The 18,286-nt window shown below is 50.4% G+C and overlaps 1 protein-coding gene across 3 annotated transcripts in view; it reads right to left on the bottom strand.

Annotated features, from left to right (window-relative positions):
• LOC136517701 (histone-lysine N-methyltransferase, H3 lysine-9 specific SUVH4-like) overlaps positions 1-18,286 on the bottom strand; it is a 43,624-nt gene that overhangs the window by 24,715 nt on the left and 623 nt on the right. For 2 of the 3 annotated variants that reach the window (XM_066511342.1, XM_066511344.1), the window contains exons 2-8: positions 18,090-18,155; positions 16,563-16,625; positions 16,422-16,476; positions 16,175-16,284; positions 13,174-13,353; positions 12,377-12,475; positions 11,360-11,458 (exon numbers count right to left, since the gene is read on the bottom strand). In XM_066511342.1, coding sequence (XP_066367439.1) covers positions 11,360-11,458; positions 12,377-12,475; positions 13,174-13,353; positions 16,175-16,284; positions 16,422-16,476; positions 16,563-16,625; positions 18,090-18,155 — 672 coding nt within the window. The remainder of the gene's footprint in view (positions 1-11,359; positions 11,459-12,376; positions 12,476-13,173; positions 13,354-16,174; positions 16,285-16,421; positions 16,477-16,562; positions 16,626-18,089; positions 18,156-18,286) is intronic. The other variant, XM_066511343.1, reaches the window with a different exon arrangement.

Raw genomic sequence — 18,286 nt, 5'->3', positions numbered from 1 at the left:
CTCGGCCCCATAGACCAGGAAGAAAGGCGTGAACCCCGTGGCTCGGCTTGGAGTGTTCCTCAGGCTCCAGATGACCGATGGGAGTTCGGCGAGCCATTTCTTGCCAAACTTCTTCAACCGGTTGTAAATTCTTGGCTTGAGGCCTTGTAAGATCATGCCGTTGGCACACTCTACTTGGCCGTTGGTCCTTGGGTGTCCTACGGCCGACCAGGCCACACGAATGTGGTGGTCGTCGCAGAACGTCAAGAATTTTTTGCCGGTGAACTGTGTCCCGTTGTCGGTGATGATTGTGTTATGAACCCCAAACCTGTGGATAATGTCAGTGAAGAACAGCACTGTTTGCTCGGATTTGATTCGATTGATCGGACGAGCCTCGATCCATTTGGAGAACTTGTCGATTGATACCAGTAGATGGGTGTAGCCCCCGGGGGCCTTTTGCATAGGCCCGACCATGTCAAGCCCCCATACGGCGAACGGCCACGTGATGGGAATGGTTTGGAGGACCAGGGCCGGGAGATGTGTCTGTCGAGCATAGTACTGGCATCCTTCGCAGGAGCGTACTAGCTTGGTGGCGTCGGCGACCGCCGTCGGCCAGTAGAACCCTTGGCGGAAAGCATTTCCTACGAGCGTCCGAGGCGCCGCATGGTGCCCGTAGGCCCCTGCGTGCAAGTCCCAAAGTAGGGCTCGGCCTGCCTCGGTGGTGATGCATCGTTGGAGGACACCAGAGGGACTTCGCCTGTACAACTCGTCATTGCAGAGGACATAAGTCTTGGCTCGGCGCGCAAGCCATCGGGCTTCGGTCCTGTCACTAGGAAGCTCCCCCCGATCGAGCCAATCAAGGAACGGAATTCACCAGTCCGTGTCCTGGTCGGTTTGGGGGGGCTCGGTGTTGACTTCCATGACCTCAGGCTTGGTCGAGAGAGTCTCGACAGTAGAGGGGGCGTCGAGCCCCGTCGTGGGTTCGATAGGTGGGCCCTCCTCTGCTACCAAGGTGTAGTCAATGGAAGGTTTGTGTAGGTCCCTGGCAAAGACGTTCGGGGGGATCGGAGCCCGTGCCGAGGCCATCTTTGCCAGTTTGTCGGCGGCCTCGTTGTACTTCCGCGCGATGTGGTTTAGTTCGAGACCGTCGAACTTGTCTTCTAGGCGACGTACCAACTTGCAGTAAGCCTCCATTTTGGGGTCGAGGCAGTTTGACTCCTTCATGACTTGATCGACGACGAGCTGCGAGTCGCCCCGGACGTCGAGACGCCGTACCCCAAGTTCGATGGTGACCTGCAAGCCGTTGACGAGGGCCTTGTACTCAGCCGCGTTGTTGGAGGCGGCGAAGTGGAGCCGCACTATGTAGCGCATGTGTACTCCGAGGGGCGAGATGAAGAGGAGACCCACGCCTGCCCCGGTCTTCATCAGAGACCCATCGAAGTACATGGTCCAGCATTCTGTCTGGACTTGAGCAGGCGGTAATTGGGTGTCGGTCCACTCAGCCACAAAATCGGCCAAGACCTGAGACTTAATCGTTTTCCGAGGCGCAAAAGCCAAGGCTTCCCCCATAAGCTCGACGGCCCACTTGGCTATCCTGCCTGAGGCTTCCCGGTTATGGACTATCTCTCCCAAGGAAAAAGACGATACCACGGTCACTGGGTGGGACTCGAAGTAGTGACGCAGCTTGCGCCGGGCCAGGACTACGGCGTAGACCAGCTTCTAGATGTGGGGGTAGCGCATTTTGGTCTCGGAGAGCACTTCGCTGATGTAGTAAACAGGTCGTTGGGTGGGTAGAGCATGCCCCTCTTCCTGCCTTTCTACTACTACGGCAGCGCTGACCACTTGGGTCGTTGTGGCGACGTAGAGTAAGAGGGTCTCGTCCCTGGCCGGGGGTACCAGGACAGGAGGATTAGTGAGTAGTGCTTTAAGCTTGGTGAGGGCTTCTTCGGCCTCGGGGGTCCAGAAAAAGCGTTCGGATTTTCTCAAGAGGCAATACAGAGGCAAGCCCTTTTCGCCGAGGCGCGAGATGAAGCGGCTCAGGGCCGCAAGGCATCCCATGACCCTCTGCATTCCCTTGAGGTCTCTGATTGGTCCCATGCTGGTTACGGCCGAGATCTTCTCTAGGTTGGCTTCGATGCCGCGCTCCGAGACTATGAATCCCAAGAGCATGCCTCGAGGGACCCCAAACACACACTTCTTGGGATTGAGCTTGATGCCCTTCTCTCTAAGGCATTTGAAGGCTATCTTCAAGTCGTTGACGAGATTTTTGGCCTTTCTGGACTTGACCACGATGTTGTCCACATAGGCCTCGACGGTTCGCCCAATGTGGTTGCCAAAGACCTGGGTCATGCACCGCTGGTACGTGGCCCCCGCGTTTCTGAGGCCGAAAGGCATAGTCACGTAGCAGTACATGCCGAATGGGGTGATGAAAGAAGTCGTAAGCTGGTCGGTCTCTTTCATCTTGATTTGATGGTAACCAGAATACGCATCAAGGAAAGACAGGATCTCGCACCCCGCAGTGGAGTCAACGATCTGATCGATTCAGGGTAATGGGAAGGGGACTTTTTGACATGCTTTATTCAAACCGGTGTAGTCTACACATATCCTCCATTTCTCATTTTTCTTCCTAACTAACACGGGGTTAGCCAACCACTCTGGGTGGGACACTTCCTTGATGAACCCGACCGCCAAGAGTTTCTGCACCTCCTCGCCGATGGCCCTACGCTTTTCCTCGTCGAATCGGCGCAGGCGTTGCTTCACCGGTCTAGAGCCGGTCCGGATGTCCAAGGCGTGCTCGGCGACCTCCCTCGGTATGCCCGGCATGTCCGAGGGACTCCATGCGAACATGTTGGCATTCGCACGGAGGAAGTCAATGAGCACGGCCTCCTATTTGATGTCGAGGGTAGCGCTGATCCTCAGTGCCCGGTCGTCGGGGCAGGCGGGGTCGACCGGGACGAGCTTGATGGCCTCCGCGGGCTCGAACGCCCCTACACGACGCTTGGAGTCAGGCGCCTCACCACTGAGTTGGTCGAGGTTGGCGATGAGGGTCTCGGCCTCCGCGAGAGCCTCGGCGTACTCGATGCACTCGACGTCGCAGTCGTATGCATGTTCGTACGTGGACTCAATTGTGATGATACCGCTGGGGCCTGGCATCTTGAGCTTGAGGTAGGTATAGTTGGGGACTGCCATGAACTTGGCGTAGCACGGCCGCCCTAGGATGGCGTGGTAGGTTCCCCTGAACCCGACCACCTCGAAGGTAAGGACCTCCTTGCGGTAGTTGGAGGGGGTGCCGAAGCAGACGGGAAGGTCGATGCGCCCGAGGGGTCGCGTGCGTTTCCTTGGCACGATGCCGTGGAAAGGTGCGGCATCGCCTCAGAGCCTCGACCGGTCGATCTCCAAGATCTCTAGGGTGTTGGCGTAGAGGATATTGAGGCCGCTGCCTCCGTCCATCAACACCTTGGTGAGTCGGGTGTTGCCGATGATCGGGTCGACAACAAGTGGGTACTGCCCGAGATTCGGAACATGGTTGGGGTGGTCATCTTGATCAAAGGTGATCGCCTCCCGAGACCAGTCGAGGTACCGAGGAGTGGCCACCTTGACCGAGAAGACCTCTCGGCGTTCCCTCTTTCGCTGCCGCGCCGTAAGGCATGCCGAGGGTCCGCCAAAGATCATGAAGGCGTTGTGTACCTCGGGGAACCCGTCGTCCTTGTCATCGTCTCGGTCGCCGGCGCCCTTCTGCTTGGCGTTGTCGTCGGGGAGCCCGAGCCTGGCGTAGTAATGCCGCAGCATGGAGCAATCCTCGAGGGCGTGCTTTACCGGGCCTTGGTGGTAAGGGCAGGGTTTCTTAAGCATGTCGTCGAAAGATCTGGGGCCCCTGGGGCCTCAGGGATTCTTGTAGTCTGTGGCCGTGACCAGATCGGCCTCGAGGACGGCCTGCTTCCCCTGGCGATCCTTCTTCTTTCTTTTAGGGAGGCGGGGAACCAAGGCCTCGGGGGCCTCATCCCTCCGCTTCCCCTTGGCGTCGTTCTCGGGGAAGATGGCCCCTACAGCCTCTTCGCCTAAGGCGAAGTTGGTGGCGATGTCGAGGAGCGCGGCAGCCAAGCGTGGCACGTTCCGGCCTAATTCTCGGACCAAGTCTCGGTAGGTGGTGCCAGAGAGAAAAGCCTGGACGATCTCTGAGTCGCCGACGCTGGGCAACTCGGTGCACTGTTTAGAGAAGCGCCGGATGAAGTCTCGGAGAGACTCGTCTGGTTTCTGGCGACAGCTCTTAAGGTCCCAGGAGTTTCCAGGGCGCACGTATGTGCCCTGAAAATTTCCGACGAAGATCCTAACCAAGTCGCGCCAGTCGTGGATCTGAGAGGGAGGAAGGTGCTCGAGCCAGTCTCGCGCCGAGTCTGACACGAGCAAGGGGAGGTTGCGGATGATGAGCAGGTCATCGTCCGCGCCGCCTAGCTGACAAGCCAGGCGGTAATCGGCGAGCCAGAGCTCGGGGTTGGTCTCGCCGCTATACATTGTGAGATTGGCTGGCTGGCGAAACCGGGCTGGAAACTGGGCGTTGCGGATGGCTCTGCTGAAGACTCGGGGGCCGGGCGGTTCGGGAGAAGGACTGCGGTCCTCCTCGCTGTCGTTGCGGCCGCCCCGATGCGGATGGTAGCCTCGGGCAGGCCCCTCACTGTCGTGGCGTCGTCGGCGGCCAACCACCTCGTGGTCACCATTCGCCTCACGTTGGTTATCGAGGCGGTCGTGGACCGGGGGACCTTATTGATTGTTGGCACCCGAGCGGGCTCGGGACGAACCGAGGCCTCCCTATCCTGCCGATGCGGTGCTGAGGGGGGGTCCAAGACGGCACCGTGCCGCCGGGAGGCGGAACTCTCAGCCTGCTGCACTGCGGCTGTCTCGAGGAGATCTCGGAGCTCGCCGCGAACCCGTCGTCCTTCCATGGTGGAGGGCTCGAGCATCGCGCGCACTAGCATCGCCACAGCCGCGACATTCTGGCTAGCGCGATTGAAGATTGGGGGACGATCGTCCCCTTCGTCATCGTTGATGCGGTGGTGCACGTCGCGAGCCCGTCGCCGGGCTCCTCCGCCGTCACCACGGCCTTGCTGCTCCTGCTTGAGAGTGCTTCGGAGCAATTGCAGATGGAGTCGATCTTGCTCGACCTTGGCTTGAAGCTCGCGGAGTTGCTCCAGGTCCGGGCGTCGAAATTGTCCGCGGGCAAGGTTCTCGTTCCGTGCTGCCGGTGGGACAATGCGTGAAGGCGTGGCATTGCCTGTTCCCTGATGAAGCGGAGTGCGGTTGCCTACCCCCTCGTCCTCGTCGCCCGTGCTTGGCATCCCAAGTCCGACATGGAAGCACTCACGAGTGGGATCGTAAGTATCTTCATTGTCGGAATCAGAGTAGCCAAAGCAATAGTCACTTGCGGCCAAGAAGCGGCGCATGGTTTCACGGTCGTGGAGGTCAGAGAAATCCACTCCGGCCCATGCCTCGTCCTCCTCCGAGGAGTCGGCGTGGGTGTGGGTCGACGCGGTGGTGTCGAAGTTGAGAGCGAAGCGCTGGCGGCGCTCCGAGAGATCCGCGTGAGCGGAAGCGTAGGCATAAGCGTAAGAGGCGGCGGCATTTCTCAACCCGAAGGGGTATGGAGATAGTGCCGTCGCCGGGCTCTGTTCCGCCAGAGTTGGCTCCTCAAGGAGTGGTGGAGCAGAGCTTGATGTCGGGGCGTCGCCGGGTGCCACCGGCGTTTTTCCCTTGTCCAGGCTCAGGCTAGACAGATCCCCAACCAGGGACCCTGCGCCAACAGCTGGTCGTAGGATACCAACAGAGAGCGGCGAGTCGCCCTGGGTTCGCGTAGCATCGGGGTGATCCTGCTCACGTCGTGCCCGGCGAGAGCGGCCGCCCGGGCGCCGCCTGCGCCTGGGCTGCCGGTGCGTGACGTCGTCGTCGGCAGGCAGGGCTCGGGGTATGAGAAGTACCATGTCGTACTCATGCCCTAGAGACATGAACTCCAGGCTCCCAAACCAGACCACCGTGCCGAGACGCAGCGGTCGTACGGGGTCTGCCATCCGAAACTTGTTGGGATGACGAAACTGACACGAAGAGCCCCCTACCTGGCGCGCCACCTCTCCGGGCAGCTCCCCACAATCCGCCCAGTGTAGGGGGGAGTCCTCCGTCGTCGTTGCGAAGATAGAACCAGCTCGTGTACCATCGACGATTGGATGACGCGAGCTGGGCCGGGATGTAGAGGTGCTGGCGGTCCTGGCGCACTTGGAGAGTGCAGCCGCCGGCCCTTGTTGCTTTCCTCGTGCTCGACATGCCCGTCAGCTTAGTGGTATGCCCCGCCCAGAAGAGGTGGAGCCACAACTCCCAATGGGGAGCAATCCCCAAGTACCCCTCGCAGACAGCGACAAAGATGGCCGCCTGTGCGATGGAGTTGGGGTTGAAGTTGTGGAGCTCCACGCCATAGTAGTGCGGGAGCGCCCGCGTGAACCGATCCGCCGGGACGCCGAGGCCGCGCTCGTGAAAGGAGACGAAGCTCATGACGTAATCGTCGCGAGGCCTCGGCTCCGGCTCGCCCGACGGAGCGATCCACTCCGGCCTGTTGGGGTCCGTCACCGGACGAAGGAGTCCGCCGTCGACGAGCGACTGAAGCATCTCCGCGGTGACGTCAGATGGATCCCAAGGGTCCGCCTCGATGACAACGATGTCGCCGACCATGGATGCGGTGGAGGGATCAAATGCGGCGGTGAGTTTTTTTCGCTCTCTCTCGCTCTCTCTCTCCTTCTCGCTCTCTCCCTGGCTCGCTCTTCTCCCTTCTTCTTCCCGGCACCCGCTGCTCTAGCGACGGCTCGATGGGGGCAGAGCTAACGTAGGCAAGGTAACGTGAGGAGGGACGAGGCTCTTTGCGTATTTATGCGGGGAGAAGGCGAAACGGACGGGCGATGAAATCGGGGAAGTTTCCCCTGGATCCGGCGCGGTTAACCCCGATCCGATTTTACCGCCCACGCGCCCACCTTTTTCTCATTAATTGCGGGAACAGTTATGTCCCATCCACCACGTCGCGCCCGACTGCTGCGGCAGCAGGCGTCGTTCCGTCTCCCCAGAAAACCGCCTCAAAAGGCGCGCCAGCCGTTGCCGAGCCGATGGGGAAGATATTCCCCCCGCCCTATTCCTTTCAGATGAAGGAACCGGGCTCTGAGCCTATTACGGTCCAAGGGTTCGAAGGCTGGGCCCCCAGGGGTTTCGATAGCAGCCCCAGGACAACAGAGTCAGGAACGACCACGGGCGAGCCCATACGGGGCCGAGGTCCAAGCAAGCGAAACGCTTGGGACACCCTAAGTCGTGTCCGAGACTGCCAGGGATGTCTCCAAATGGGATCCCACCGTAGGAAGGCGCCGAGCCACCGAGGCCCAGCGAACGGCCTCGGCACCCACTAGAGAAACCCTCCGGTACTCTTGGAGTGCGTCTCTGGACCGCTAGCCATCCCCTAGCGAACGGGGCACGGGCCTCCACTCGGACTTATCCAATAACAGCTCACCGGAAGTGCCAACCTTTGTGCCCACCGAGGGTAGCCTGACACATTCCACCCCTCCTTCCGAGCGAAAAGGAAGCGTGAGGGTCGTACAAAAAGCCAGGGGAACTCCCGACGGCCCTCTCGCTCCGTGCAGAAGCTAGGGGGCTCTTCCTGCAACCTTGCCGAGACCCAGCGACCCCGGCTCGCACTCGAGGGGGCTCGGCAAAACAACCCCTCCTTCTGAGTGAAAAGGAAGCGCGAGGGTCGTACAAAAAGCCAGGGGAGCTCCCGACAGCCCTCTAGCTCCATGCAGAGGCTAGGGAGCTCTTCCTGCAACCTTGCTGAGACCCCGCGACCTAGGCTCGCGCCCAAAGGGGCCTCGGCAAACAAACCCTCACGCGCGAGGGGTGTACAAAAGCCAGGGGAACTCCCGACGGCCCTCTCGCTCTGTGCAGAGGGTACGGGGCTCTTCCTGCAACCTTGCGAGACCCAGCGGCTCCGGCTCGCACCCGAATGGGCTCGGCAAACAACCCCTCCGTCCGAACGAAAAGGATATGTGAGGGTCGAACAAAAAAGCCAGGGGACCCCTGACCGCCCTCTCGCTCCGGGCGGAGGCTCAGGGGCTCCTCCTGTACCCAAGACAAAGACAAACGACCTAAGCCCGCGCTAGAAGTTTCGTTACAAATACGATAAAGGGCACCGAGCCCGTTACGTTCTAGGGGTTCGAAGGCTGGGCCCCCTGAGGTTTCGACAGCCGCCCCAGGACAACAGAGTCAGGGACGACTATGGACGAGCCCACGAATGGCCGAGGCCCGAGCAAACAGTCGCTCGGGGCATCCTAAGTCGTGTCCGAGACCGGCATGGAGGTCTCCGAATGGGATCCCACCGTAGGGAGGCGCCGAGCCACCGAGGCCCAGCGAACGGCCTCGGCACCCACTAGAGAAATCCTCTGGTACTCTTGGAGTGTGTCTCTGGACCGCTAGCCATCCCCTAGCGAACGGGGCACGGGCCTTCACTCGGACTTACCCGATAACAGCTCACCGGAAGTGCCAACGCTCGTGCCCACCGAGGGTAGCCTGGCACATTCCACCCCTCCTTCTGAGCGAAAAGGAAGCGTGAGGGTCATACAAAAAGCCAGGGGAACCCCTGACGGACCTCTTGCTCCGTGCAGAAACTAGGGGGCTCTTCCTGCAACCTTGCCGAGACCCCGCGACCCGAACTCGCGCTTGTGGGCTCGGCAAATACGATAAAAACTCCTCACTCAAAACACGAAAAAAGCCCCTAGAGGAATGACTCCACTCCTCTAGGGCCTCAGGGGCTACACCCGGCGGGTGCGCTCACGCGCACCCACCGAAACCTTAATAAGCAAAACACAATCCCTACAGGAGCGGCTGCAAGCCAAGTCTCGACAAACCCTCAGGGAGAGTGCACACACTCCCCCCGAGGCTCGGGGGCTACTGTCGGGTACCATAGAACAGGGTACCCCGAGCGTACACCAAAAGAGTCACTTAAATCACATCAACAACGAAGCCAGAAGGTAAGCCATGGGTTCATCACCGGCCCCGTCCGAGCCCACCGGCTCTCCGCCTCGCCTGAGGCCTCACGCGGGAGGTCTCGGCGCCCTGACGAAATCTCCGCCTCGCGCGAGGCCTCTCGTGGAAGGCCTCGACAAGGAGCCCAATCTCCGTCTCGCTCGAGGCCCCGTGCGGACAGCCTCGAATGAGACAGCTATTCTCCGTATCGCTCAAGGCTGGCTTGTCAATAACCTATCGCTCTCGCCTCGACCGGTCTTCCCGACAGCATGTCACGTCCCATTAATGCGTCAACCACTCCCGCAATCTCAGCCAGACGACGGCTCGACACCGTGGAGTGGCCGACGGGACAAAAGGTCGCATCAGCGCCATAACGGCTGAGACAAGGCACGGCGGGGATTACTGGCCACTGTATTCTGGCGCTGTGCCCACGATCAGCGCCCGCACTACACTGTGCCCCGCGATCCCCGCCTCGAAAACAGCGCGGCATGGGAAGCCTGACCCGGGTCATCATCGCCTCCGAACCAGTATACCAGATCAACCGCTCCGTCCGGGCCTCGGCACTCTACACCAGGATCTCGGCTATCTCGGGATTCATGTCTGCCGAGACCCCCACTGCGGTTCGGCCTTGGCACCAACCGAGCCTCGACCTCGCGCGTAGTCAATCCACAGTGACCCGCACGCTGACCGCCGCGCCCGCTCCGAGGCAGCCCTGGAACTCCCATGACGCACAGGATCGGATGTGACCAGCACGTCGCCCCAGTGCTCCAAGGACGGACTGCTCCGACGACCACACCGCCACAGGAACAGGCTACAGGGCTCGGACACGCCGCCTCTGTTCGCACGACGCCGTATAGTTAGCACGCGTACTACCCTTGTCCTCCCTTCAAACTATAAAAGGAAAGGACTTAGGCCATTTCTGGGAGAGACGGACACTCATGAAGAACACCCTTTAACACGCACACTTCCTTGCCGCCTGAGAGCAACGTCTCAAGTAGCCCACATCACCCCGCCGAGACCTGGGACTAGCTCCCTCTCTCACCTGGCTTGTAACCCCCTACTACAAGCACTTCGGTGTAAGGAATACAAGATCGATCTCTCAGACTGGACGTAGGGCACCAATTGCCTGAACCAGTATAAGCCTTGTGTCTCTTTACATCACCATCCGGGATTGGGAACACGCAGTACAAATTTACTAGTTGGTTGAGGATCCCCAGTCCAAAACGCCGACAAAAAGCATAATGTCAAAGCAAACTAAGAAGTGGAACAGAAATCAGTGCTTACAAACGTTGCACTGAAATTTGAAACATTGGTACAGTAACAATAATCCACACTGGATATTATAATCTATATGAATTGTAGAGGGATCTTCTTTCAAGGCTGTAATCCCTTAGCTTCACTTTTTCTAGAAAAACAAACTGGCAGGAGAGCTGCCTGCTATATCTTGTCACAACAGCATTATTATCATGGAGAACTAGTGTGTTACTGACCCTGTTTTCAGGACGTCCGATTAATCGCGACTAATCGTCCTAGACGGTTTTAGCAACTCGACCAGGGCCTCCGAATAGGCCAGACCGTCCAGAAAACTAGTCGTCCGATTAATCGTCGTCCAGCCGCGATTAATCGCCCGTCCAGGCTGTGCTAGTCGTCCTCCGAATGGGTGACTTGTCATAAGTCAAACTTTTTCAAACTTTGATCAAGAAACTGGAAAAACATATTAGCATCGAAAGTACAGTGCATATATTATTAAGACATTTCATGAAGAATTTGATGAAACTAATTTGATGTTGTAGATGTTGGTGCATTTTTTTATGAACTTAGTAAAAGTTAGAGAAGTTTGACTTAGGACAAAGCTAAAGTAACATTTAATTTAGAATGGAGGGAATATATTCTAATCAAATTTAGCTTTTTATATGCCCTCCATTCCAAAATTTATGCTATTTTAATTTTTGCGCTAAGTCCAACTTCTCTAATTTTGACTAAGTTTATGGAAAAATACACCAACATATATTTTGACTAAGTTTATAGAAAAATACACCAGCATATACAACATCAAATTAATTTCATTCCACCATGAAATAACTTGATAGTGCATTTATCTGGTATTTTAGATGTTAACATATTTTTCTATTAACTTGGCCAAAATTAGAGAAGTTTTGCTTAGGACAAAGTTCAAACGACCTACATTTTGGAATGGAGGATACAACAATTCACGGTTTACTAGATGGTTGCAACCAGATCTTCAACCCAATTCTAGTCAATACAATCTACACTGTAATGCTGATACAATATTAATGCAACAAGAAACCAAGGGCTGAAATTAAGATTTGCTGTAATATACCTGAGAAGTTGTCAAAGGTGGTTGGCCTTCAAGCCGTTTCAATCTATATTTGTAAACTAAATGTCCTTGCACTCCTTTTTCTTGACAGTAGTCCACAACCTATCGTAACATTGAAAGTTACCAATTAGTCACTCTCAAGGATCACATATGAGATAAGTTTCAGAATTAGTAAACATATGCATGATACAAAAAACATTATAGATTTGCTTGTTTCAGTGAGTAATGCATTAGTTTAGTCACCTTCAGATTGATATCCAAACTTTTTGTTCAGAAAAATATTACTCCCTCCAAATTGTAAGTCGTTCTAGGTTTGTCTTTAAGTCAAACTTATGCGAAAGGGCCTCTAGCTGAGTTGGTTAGGTGGTCTGAGTAGCACTCCTCAGGTCCTGAGTTCGACTCCCCGTGGGAGCGAATTTCAAACTGGGATTAAAAAATCCCCTCGACTGTCCCATGCCAAAGCACAGGTCTAAGGCCCGGCCTCGGTCGCGGTCGTTCTCACATGGGCTATGGTGCCGCTGTGTATGGGTGGGGCAGGGATTCGAGGGTTTTCTCAACCTGCGTGACAAGGTCTTCTTCTTAATGCAATGCCCGGGGCCTGTCTTACTCCCCGCAGGTCAAGTTTCTAAGTCAAACTTATCTATGAAAAATGCACAGGCATCTACAACATCAAACTAGATTCATTCGATACACCATGAAATATATTTTGATAGTATATTTGTTTGATTTTATAGATGTTAATATACTTTTCTATAAACTTGGTCAAAGTTAGACAAGTTTGATTTTGAGCAAAGCTAAAAACGACTTACAATTTGGAACGGATGGAGTACTATCTAACCTTTTATTTTAAAAAATAAGATTAATAGGTAAGCTTAATGTAAGAAATAGTTGGATGAAGATGCAAATATTTCATGATAAAACAAAATAGAATGGCCAGCTTAGAGAGCTAGTTTATATTATAAAAATAAACACTTAGCATTAGACAAATATGCTCCAATGAGATCATTTGGGAGATGAGACCTTATACAACCCATCATAGGTGTAAATTTTTCCAGAATAGCTGTTCTTTTCTATATGTCCACGAATAACTCGTACAAGATTCCCATTGTCCTTGCTGTTCTGCAGGGTCAACAAAAAAGGTTGTTGTGGACAATTAGAAGCCCAATATTTACAAATTTGCAGAGAGAGAGAGAGAGAGAGAGATAATTTAAGGGAGGTTTTGGCTTGTGGAACGGCCTCATTCCAGATGAGGTGGTGGGTCATGAGCTCATTCCATGATTCTAGTGGAATGACCATATTCCTCATGCTTGTACTAATTATTTGCTTTTGAGGGATGAGGTGATAATGGATCAACTCATTCCATTCCACAAACAAAACAAAAAAGTGAAGAGTGAGAAGATGATAGACCACCCATTTCTCAAACCAAACACCCCAAACGAAACGTGGCTCTAGAACAAATTTATAACATAGGAATATCATATCACGTCCCACTTGGGTAATCAACCGACTATTTAAGGATAAATAGTTCACTAATGAGAAGATAGAACCATAGCCAATGAAATTTCTAATTCAGCTTAGAAAAAAATAATGAATATCAAGCGTTATAGTATGATTTTGAATACTCTAAAAAAGGAAAGAGGGAGGTGGGAGAGAGAAAAAGTTTTGGATATATTCATTCCGATTGAATTGCAAATATATCAACAGTAGAATCAATTCAACGGAAGTGCAAAGATGAGCTCAGTCAACAGGGCAACTATAAAAGGACATCATGCATTTTACTTCTTATATAAAAGATCAAAGATACCATAAGAACAAACCTTCAATGCCAAGTTTCCACGGAACAATGTTTGCTCAGCTTTCTGGCGGCGGTTGCCAAGCCAATTATTCCCACCTTGGCCAGTGTATATAATTTCGTCTGCGTTATCAACATCATCTTCATATGCCCCCGACATCACAATGCAGATTGCAAGTGGGAACGTAAAGTTCTCGCACCCTTTCTGCATAATCAAGTGAAAACACTATTGTGTAAAGTGTAAATAAAACTTTCTTATGGTAAAGTTGTAGACAATGTAACATAAATGTAGCCACTTACATTTCATATGAATGAATCGACGTGAAAAGATAAGTTATAAATAATTTTTATTAACTCATAGTTTAACATTAACTTGCTCAAAAAACATAACTAAGAGTATGTTTTGGCAGAGCTCCAGCACTAGATCTCGATTTTGTATGCAAAGTTGAAGTGATTTAATGTTTATATTTAGAGCTCAGCAATCAAATTTCGACAACATAGCTGAATGGTGGGGAGCTGCAGCGAGGACCATACCCAAAGACCAAAAACGCACTTTTAATGGAGTAGTAATATACACTTGGTGGAATGTTTGGAACAAGAGAAATAGAAGAATCTTTAACAATGAGCTTCAAACGGCGCAACAGGTCGCTACCAAAGTCTGGGAGGATCTAATGTTGAGAAGGAGGGCTTTTGCTCAGGTATTGTAAAGGCTTTGTTGTTGTTGTTGTTGTTGTTGTTGTATTGTAAAGGCAATGTCTTTTCAGCTTATTTTGGCCATTGGGCTCTCTGTGCCCCTTTGCTCTGGTAGGCTGGGGGAGCCTGTCACATGCCCTTTTAACACTCCTATAATTAGCTCTATTTGCTCTCTTCTTAATTGAAAGACAGAGCTCCTACCATTGTGTTAAAAAAAGACTAACACAGAAACAAGATGATTTAACCAAATATACTCAGTGTAGAGCCACAAATTTTTGAAGCTAGGCTGTGCCAAACATGCCCTATATACCAATGCATTGTGCACTTGTAGCAAACATATTCCAATTTAGGGAGGACCCTGTGTATTATAACTATCAATTGGATCTCTACTGGATAGGATCAAGTAAAAAGGCATTAGGATTAAGCTATCAGGTTTAATGGATTTCGTTGCCAATACAATCAGTGCTCTTTTCACATCAACCATCCATTATCCTAGTTTTCAACCTTGGAGATGTCTATGGAAATCTTGGGCCCCGAACAAGTGCAAATTTTTTCTGTGGTTGGCAATCCGTAATAGGTGTTGGACAGCAGATATATTGGCTAAAAGGGGTCTGCCCCATCCAGATAAGTGCCCCCTTTGCGATCAAGAAGAGGAGACGATACAGCACCTGTTAACTTCATGTGTTGTAGCAAGACAAGTTTGGTTCAGTTTGTTTACTTTGCTCCGCTGAATCTTTCTGGGTCGGTTCCGCGTCAGCATGAATCTAGCTTCGCTGATTGGTGGCACAGGACTATTAAAAGGGTGAAGAAAGAGGACAGAAAGGGTGTTAATTCCCTAATCATTTTGGGTGCTCGGATGATCTGGAAACATAGGAATGCTTGTGTTTTTTAGGGTGTTTCTCCTTCAGTTAACTCAATCTTGAGTATGCTAAAGGATGAACACAGTCTCTGGTGTTTAGCAGGCGCTAAGAAATTGCAAGGTCTGGGCCATGGAAGGGTCACCTAATTCCTTAGGTGTGGTCAAGTCTTGGTTTCTTTCTGTTTTCTTTAAGGCTAGAATTTTTATTCTGGATCCCTGACTCTCATATCCGGTCCCCGTATGAGAGGGAGTTGTATGGGAACCCTCCTTTTCTCTCTAATACAATGAAACGCAGCTCTCCTGTGTTTTCAAAAAAAAAAAACCTAGTTTTCTGCACTCGTTTTTTCAAGGCACATGACAAAAATATACAATATATGCACATGACTACTAATAAGTTACATAATGACAAGTTATTAACTAGTGATTCACACTATATATACAAAATCCATGTGATAAGACTACTTTTGAAGTCTAAAACAAATTCACCACTGTGGAATAAACTCATTAATGTCAATGTCTATAATAAGCCGTAAATGCAAAAGTTTCAGAACTAGTAACCTCTAACTGCTGAATGTGTTGTATCTAAGTTCATACTGAACCCCTTTTTTAATAAAAAAAGGGAACAAAAAATAAAACACATGTTGGAGGAAGTACATGTGTAATTAATAATTAATAAAGCATAAATAGGCATCAAAGTGTGTGTGTTTTTAACTGAAGGGCTGTTGGTAGTTGCTTACTGTTTTGTGTGGTGAGCTTTTGTTTGTTCATGTGTGAGTGTGTGTTGTGGGTCTGGAAAATGCATTTCACCTCTTTCCTTTGTATTTCTCTCTTCTTCTTAATAAGATGGCATTCAGTTCTCCTGTGTAGTTTGAGAAGAAAAAAGTTGGCATCCAAGTTCGCGCTAACGAGGACTTGGACTTGGGAGGTCTAGGTATACATCCACACCCTGAACCAACAGAACTAAGCTTGGTTCCTATAATTAACCTACTTTCCCTTCTAATATGTAATGAATCAAGTACATACTGAAGCAGTCTATCTGCTGATATCAAATTTCACAAGTGCCATTGAACTGATTTCAACTCATATATATGTTAGGTTTCATGCACCAACCAAGTGAACCCAAAAGCTTAAGCGATTGGGAAGAGGTGGGCAATCCACTAATACTTCACAACACTCCCACTCACGTGCAGCCAGAACAAGGCGCAAACGTGGAAATAAAGAAGGGAGCGGAGGACTTAAAAGATTCCTCTACCAGGACTCGAACTCGAGAACCTCTAGCTCTGATATCATGTTAGGTTTCATGCACTAACCAAGTGAACCCAAAAGCTTAAGCGATTGGGAAGAGGTGGGAAATCCACTAATACTTCACAACAATATAAACGGATCAATGTAACAGCATAGATTATAACTATCAATATCATGATTTGTTATATATCTGCAGCTAAAGTATGAATATTGATTCAACTAAATTTACCTTATCTCGGTATTCCATACCCATATAATCTATACCTTTCAACCAATGGCTGTGAATGCCTAGGGCAACCATCTCAGCACGTGAGTAGAATTGATCCCCAACTTCAGTCCCTAATAAGAATGGAGACAGTTATAACCTTTACCTTGTATAATTAATTGGTATAAGGCAAGTACCAACACAAGCAAAAAAACTACTTCATTTTTCTGTAATAATGTATTTCTTATTTGAAAATGAAAGATACACTAACCAGGAAGATGCCCTATCCTTTTATCTTGATAAAGTACGGCACCATTTTTTTGCATCTGTTTTTATTTTTAGGAATATCATTAATCAACAGAATACAGATGAATAAAATTAATTCTGAAAAACATCATTCATAGGAACATGCCTTTGTTAGTGCCTTCAGATCAGGTCGTTTTGATGGCCGTTTTGCTTCCTGGTAGCCTCCATTCTGTTGGTTGTTACGTTCAAGTCAAAAGATCACAACATAAAAACACTTAGCGCTTGTTTGGATGCACTCGTATTTAGCTCAATCCACATGTGTTGGGGTGGATTGGGACGTAAGTTAGTTTAATTTCCACCCGAACCCACCCCAACACATGTGGATTAAGGTGAATACATGTGCAGCCAAACAAGGCCTTATAGGCTAATCTGCCCCTTATAAGCAAATAAATAGTTCGACCAGACCATTTCAAAATGAAGATTATATGGCGAAGCTAGAGCAAATTAGAGGGGGTGCGACCATATGCAAAATCGGAATCATACTATGATCAATCTATTTTTGTTAGAATCTGGAGTAAGATAAGGCAGCACAAGCAACATATGATTCATTACGTTTTTTGTACATAGCACATTCCATAATAAGATAAGTAGATGCAGCACATGTAAGAAAACAAGTAATTGTAAGTTTAAGCCACCATGTTCTTAGGTGTTGAAGTATAAGTTAATGTCCACTTTTCCCTACCAAACAAGTTTTTTTAAGGTCAACTAACTAGTGCATTGTAGTTCAATGTAGTACTAGAGCCAAAGGTTTCAGGTTCAAATCCTAGCTCGCACAACTTAAATAATTAATTGCAACCTACTCCTATTTTCTAAATTGGGGTTAGGTGAGGTGAGGATGCACATGAGGGGAGTATTTATTTATTGAGTTATAAGTAGTTAAGTACATTGGCATCTTTTCCCATAAGTTTAACTAGTTAGGACCAACAGGCCGGTGCATAGTAGCTCAATATCAAACACGGTGACTGCTATAATAGTACAGTCATTAAGATTTATGGCCACTTTGGAACGCAGGAAATTTCACTAAAATCAGTTCATTTTCACAGAAAAAACATAGAAAACATCGAAAAATCCCGCATTCCAAAGGCGGCTGCTATAATAGTGTGTCATTAAAATTTGGGGGCCTTTGGAATGCAAGATTTCACAAGAATCGAGCAGGAATTTCATAGGAATCGAGCAGGATATTTCACATGAAAAACACGCGAAACAGGAAAAATTCTCACGTTCCAAAGAGGCCTTTGACATGTAACTGTAGTTGAAACACATGAAAGAATCTGAATGAAACTACACAACCCTGCTTTTTTAATTGTATACCACAAAAAACTGAACGAAGCACACATATATGGCTCCTACTCAACCTGTATATATTTCGTGCTGAACCGATGGGTCAGCAGCATGTTCGCTTGGTCGTATTTGGCTTATAAGCCACGACTTATCAGCCATGGCTTATCAGTCAACGAACAGTATTTTTCTCTCACGCCAAACCAGCCAACAGTACTTTCAGTCATGGCTTATAAGCCAAACCAGCCCAAACGAACAGGGCGCAGATCTTAGTCTGCTGAGTCAAATCTAGGTAACAGAGCTTAGTATCACAACCTAAATGATTAATTAACAAAACACAACAAACAACACACACCTTTCGTTTAAGGGTCCCGCACGCCTTGAGCTCTTGCATTACAGACTCTGCTCTGCGCTGCTCCTCCTGCATGTGTGGCACAAACTGTCAGTCTAAAAATAGACCGAATACAACAGACAATAGATAGAGAACTAATAACAAATCCCAATTCCAAAACCAGCCTGGCAAACTCCCTCCGATTTCTCTTTGCCTTTCAA

This window comes from Miscanthus floridulus, chromosome 17, assembly GCF_019320115.1.
Source record: "Miscanthus floridulus cultivar M001 chromosome 17, ASM1932011v1, whole genome shotgun sequence".
Lineage (NCBI taxonomy): Eukaryota > Viridiplantae > Streptophyta > Magnoliopsida > Poales > Poaceae > Miscanthus > Miscanthus floridulus.
Note: the sequence above shows the minus strand (reverse complement) of the source record. Positions and strands in the feature narration are given on the sequence as shown.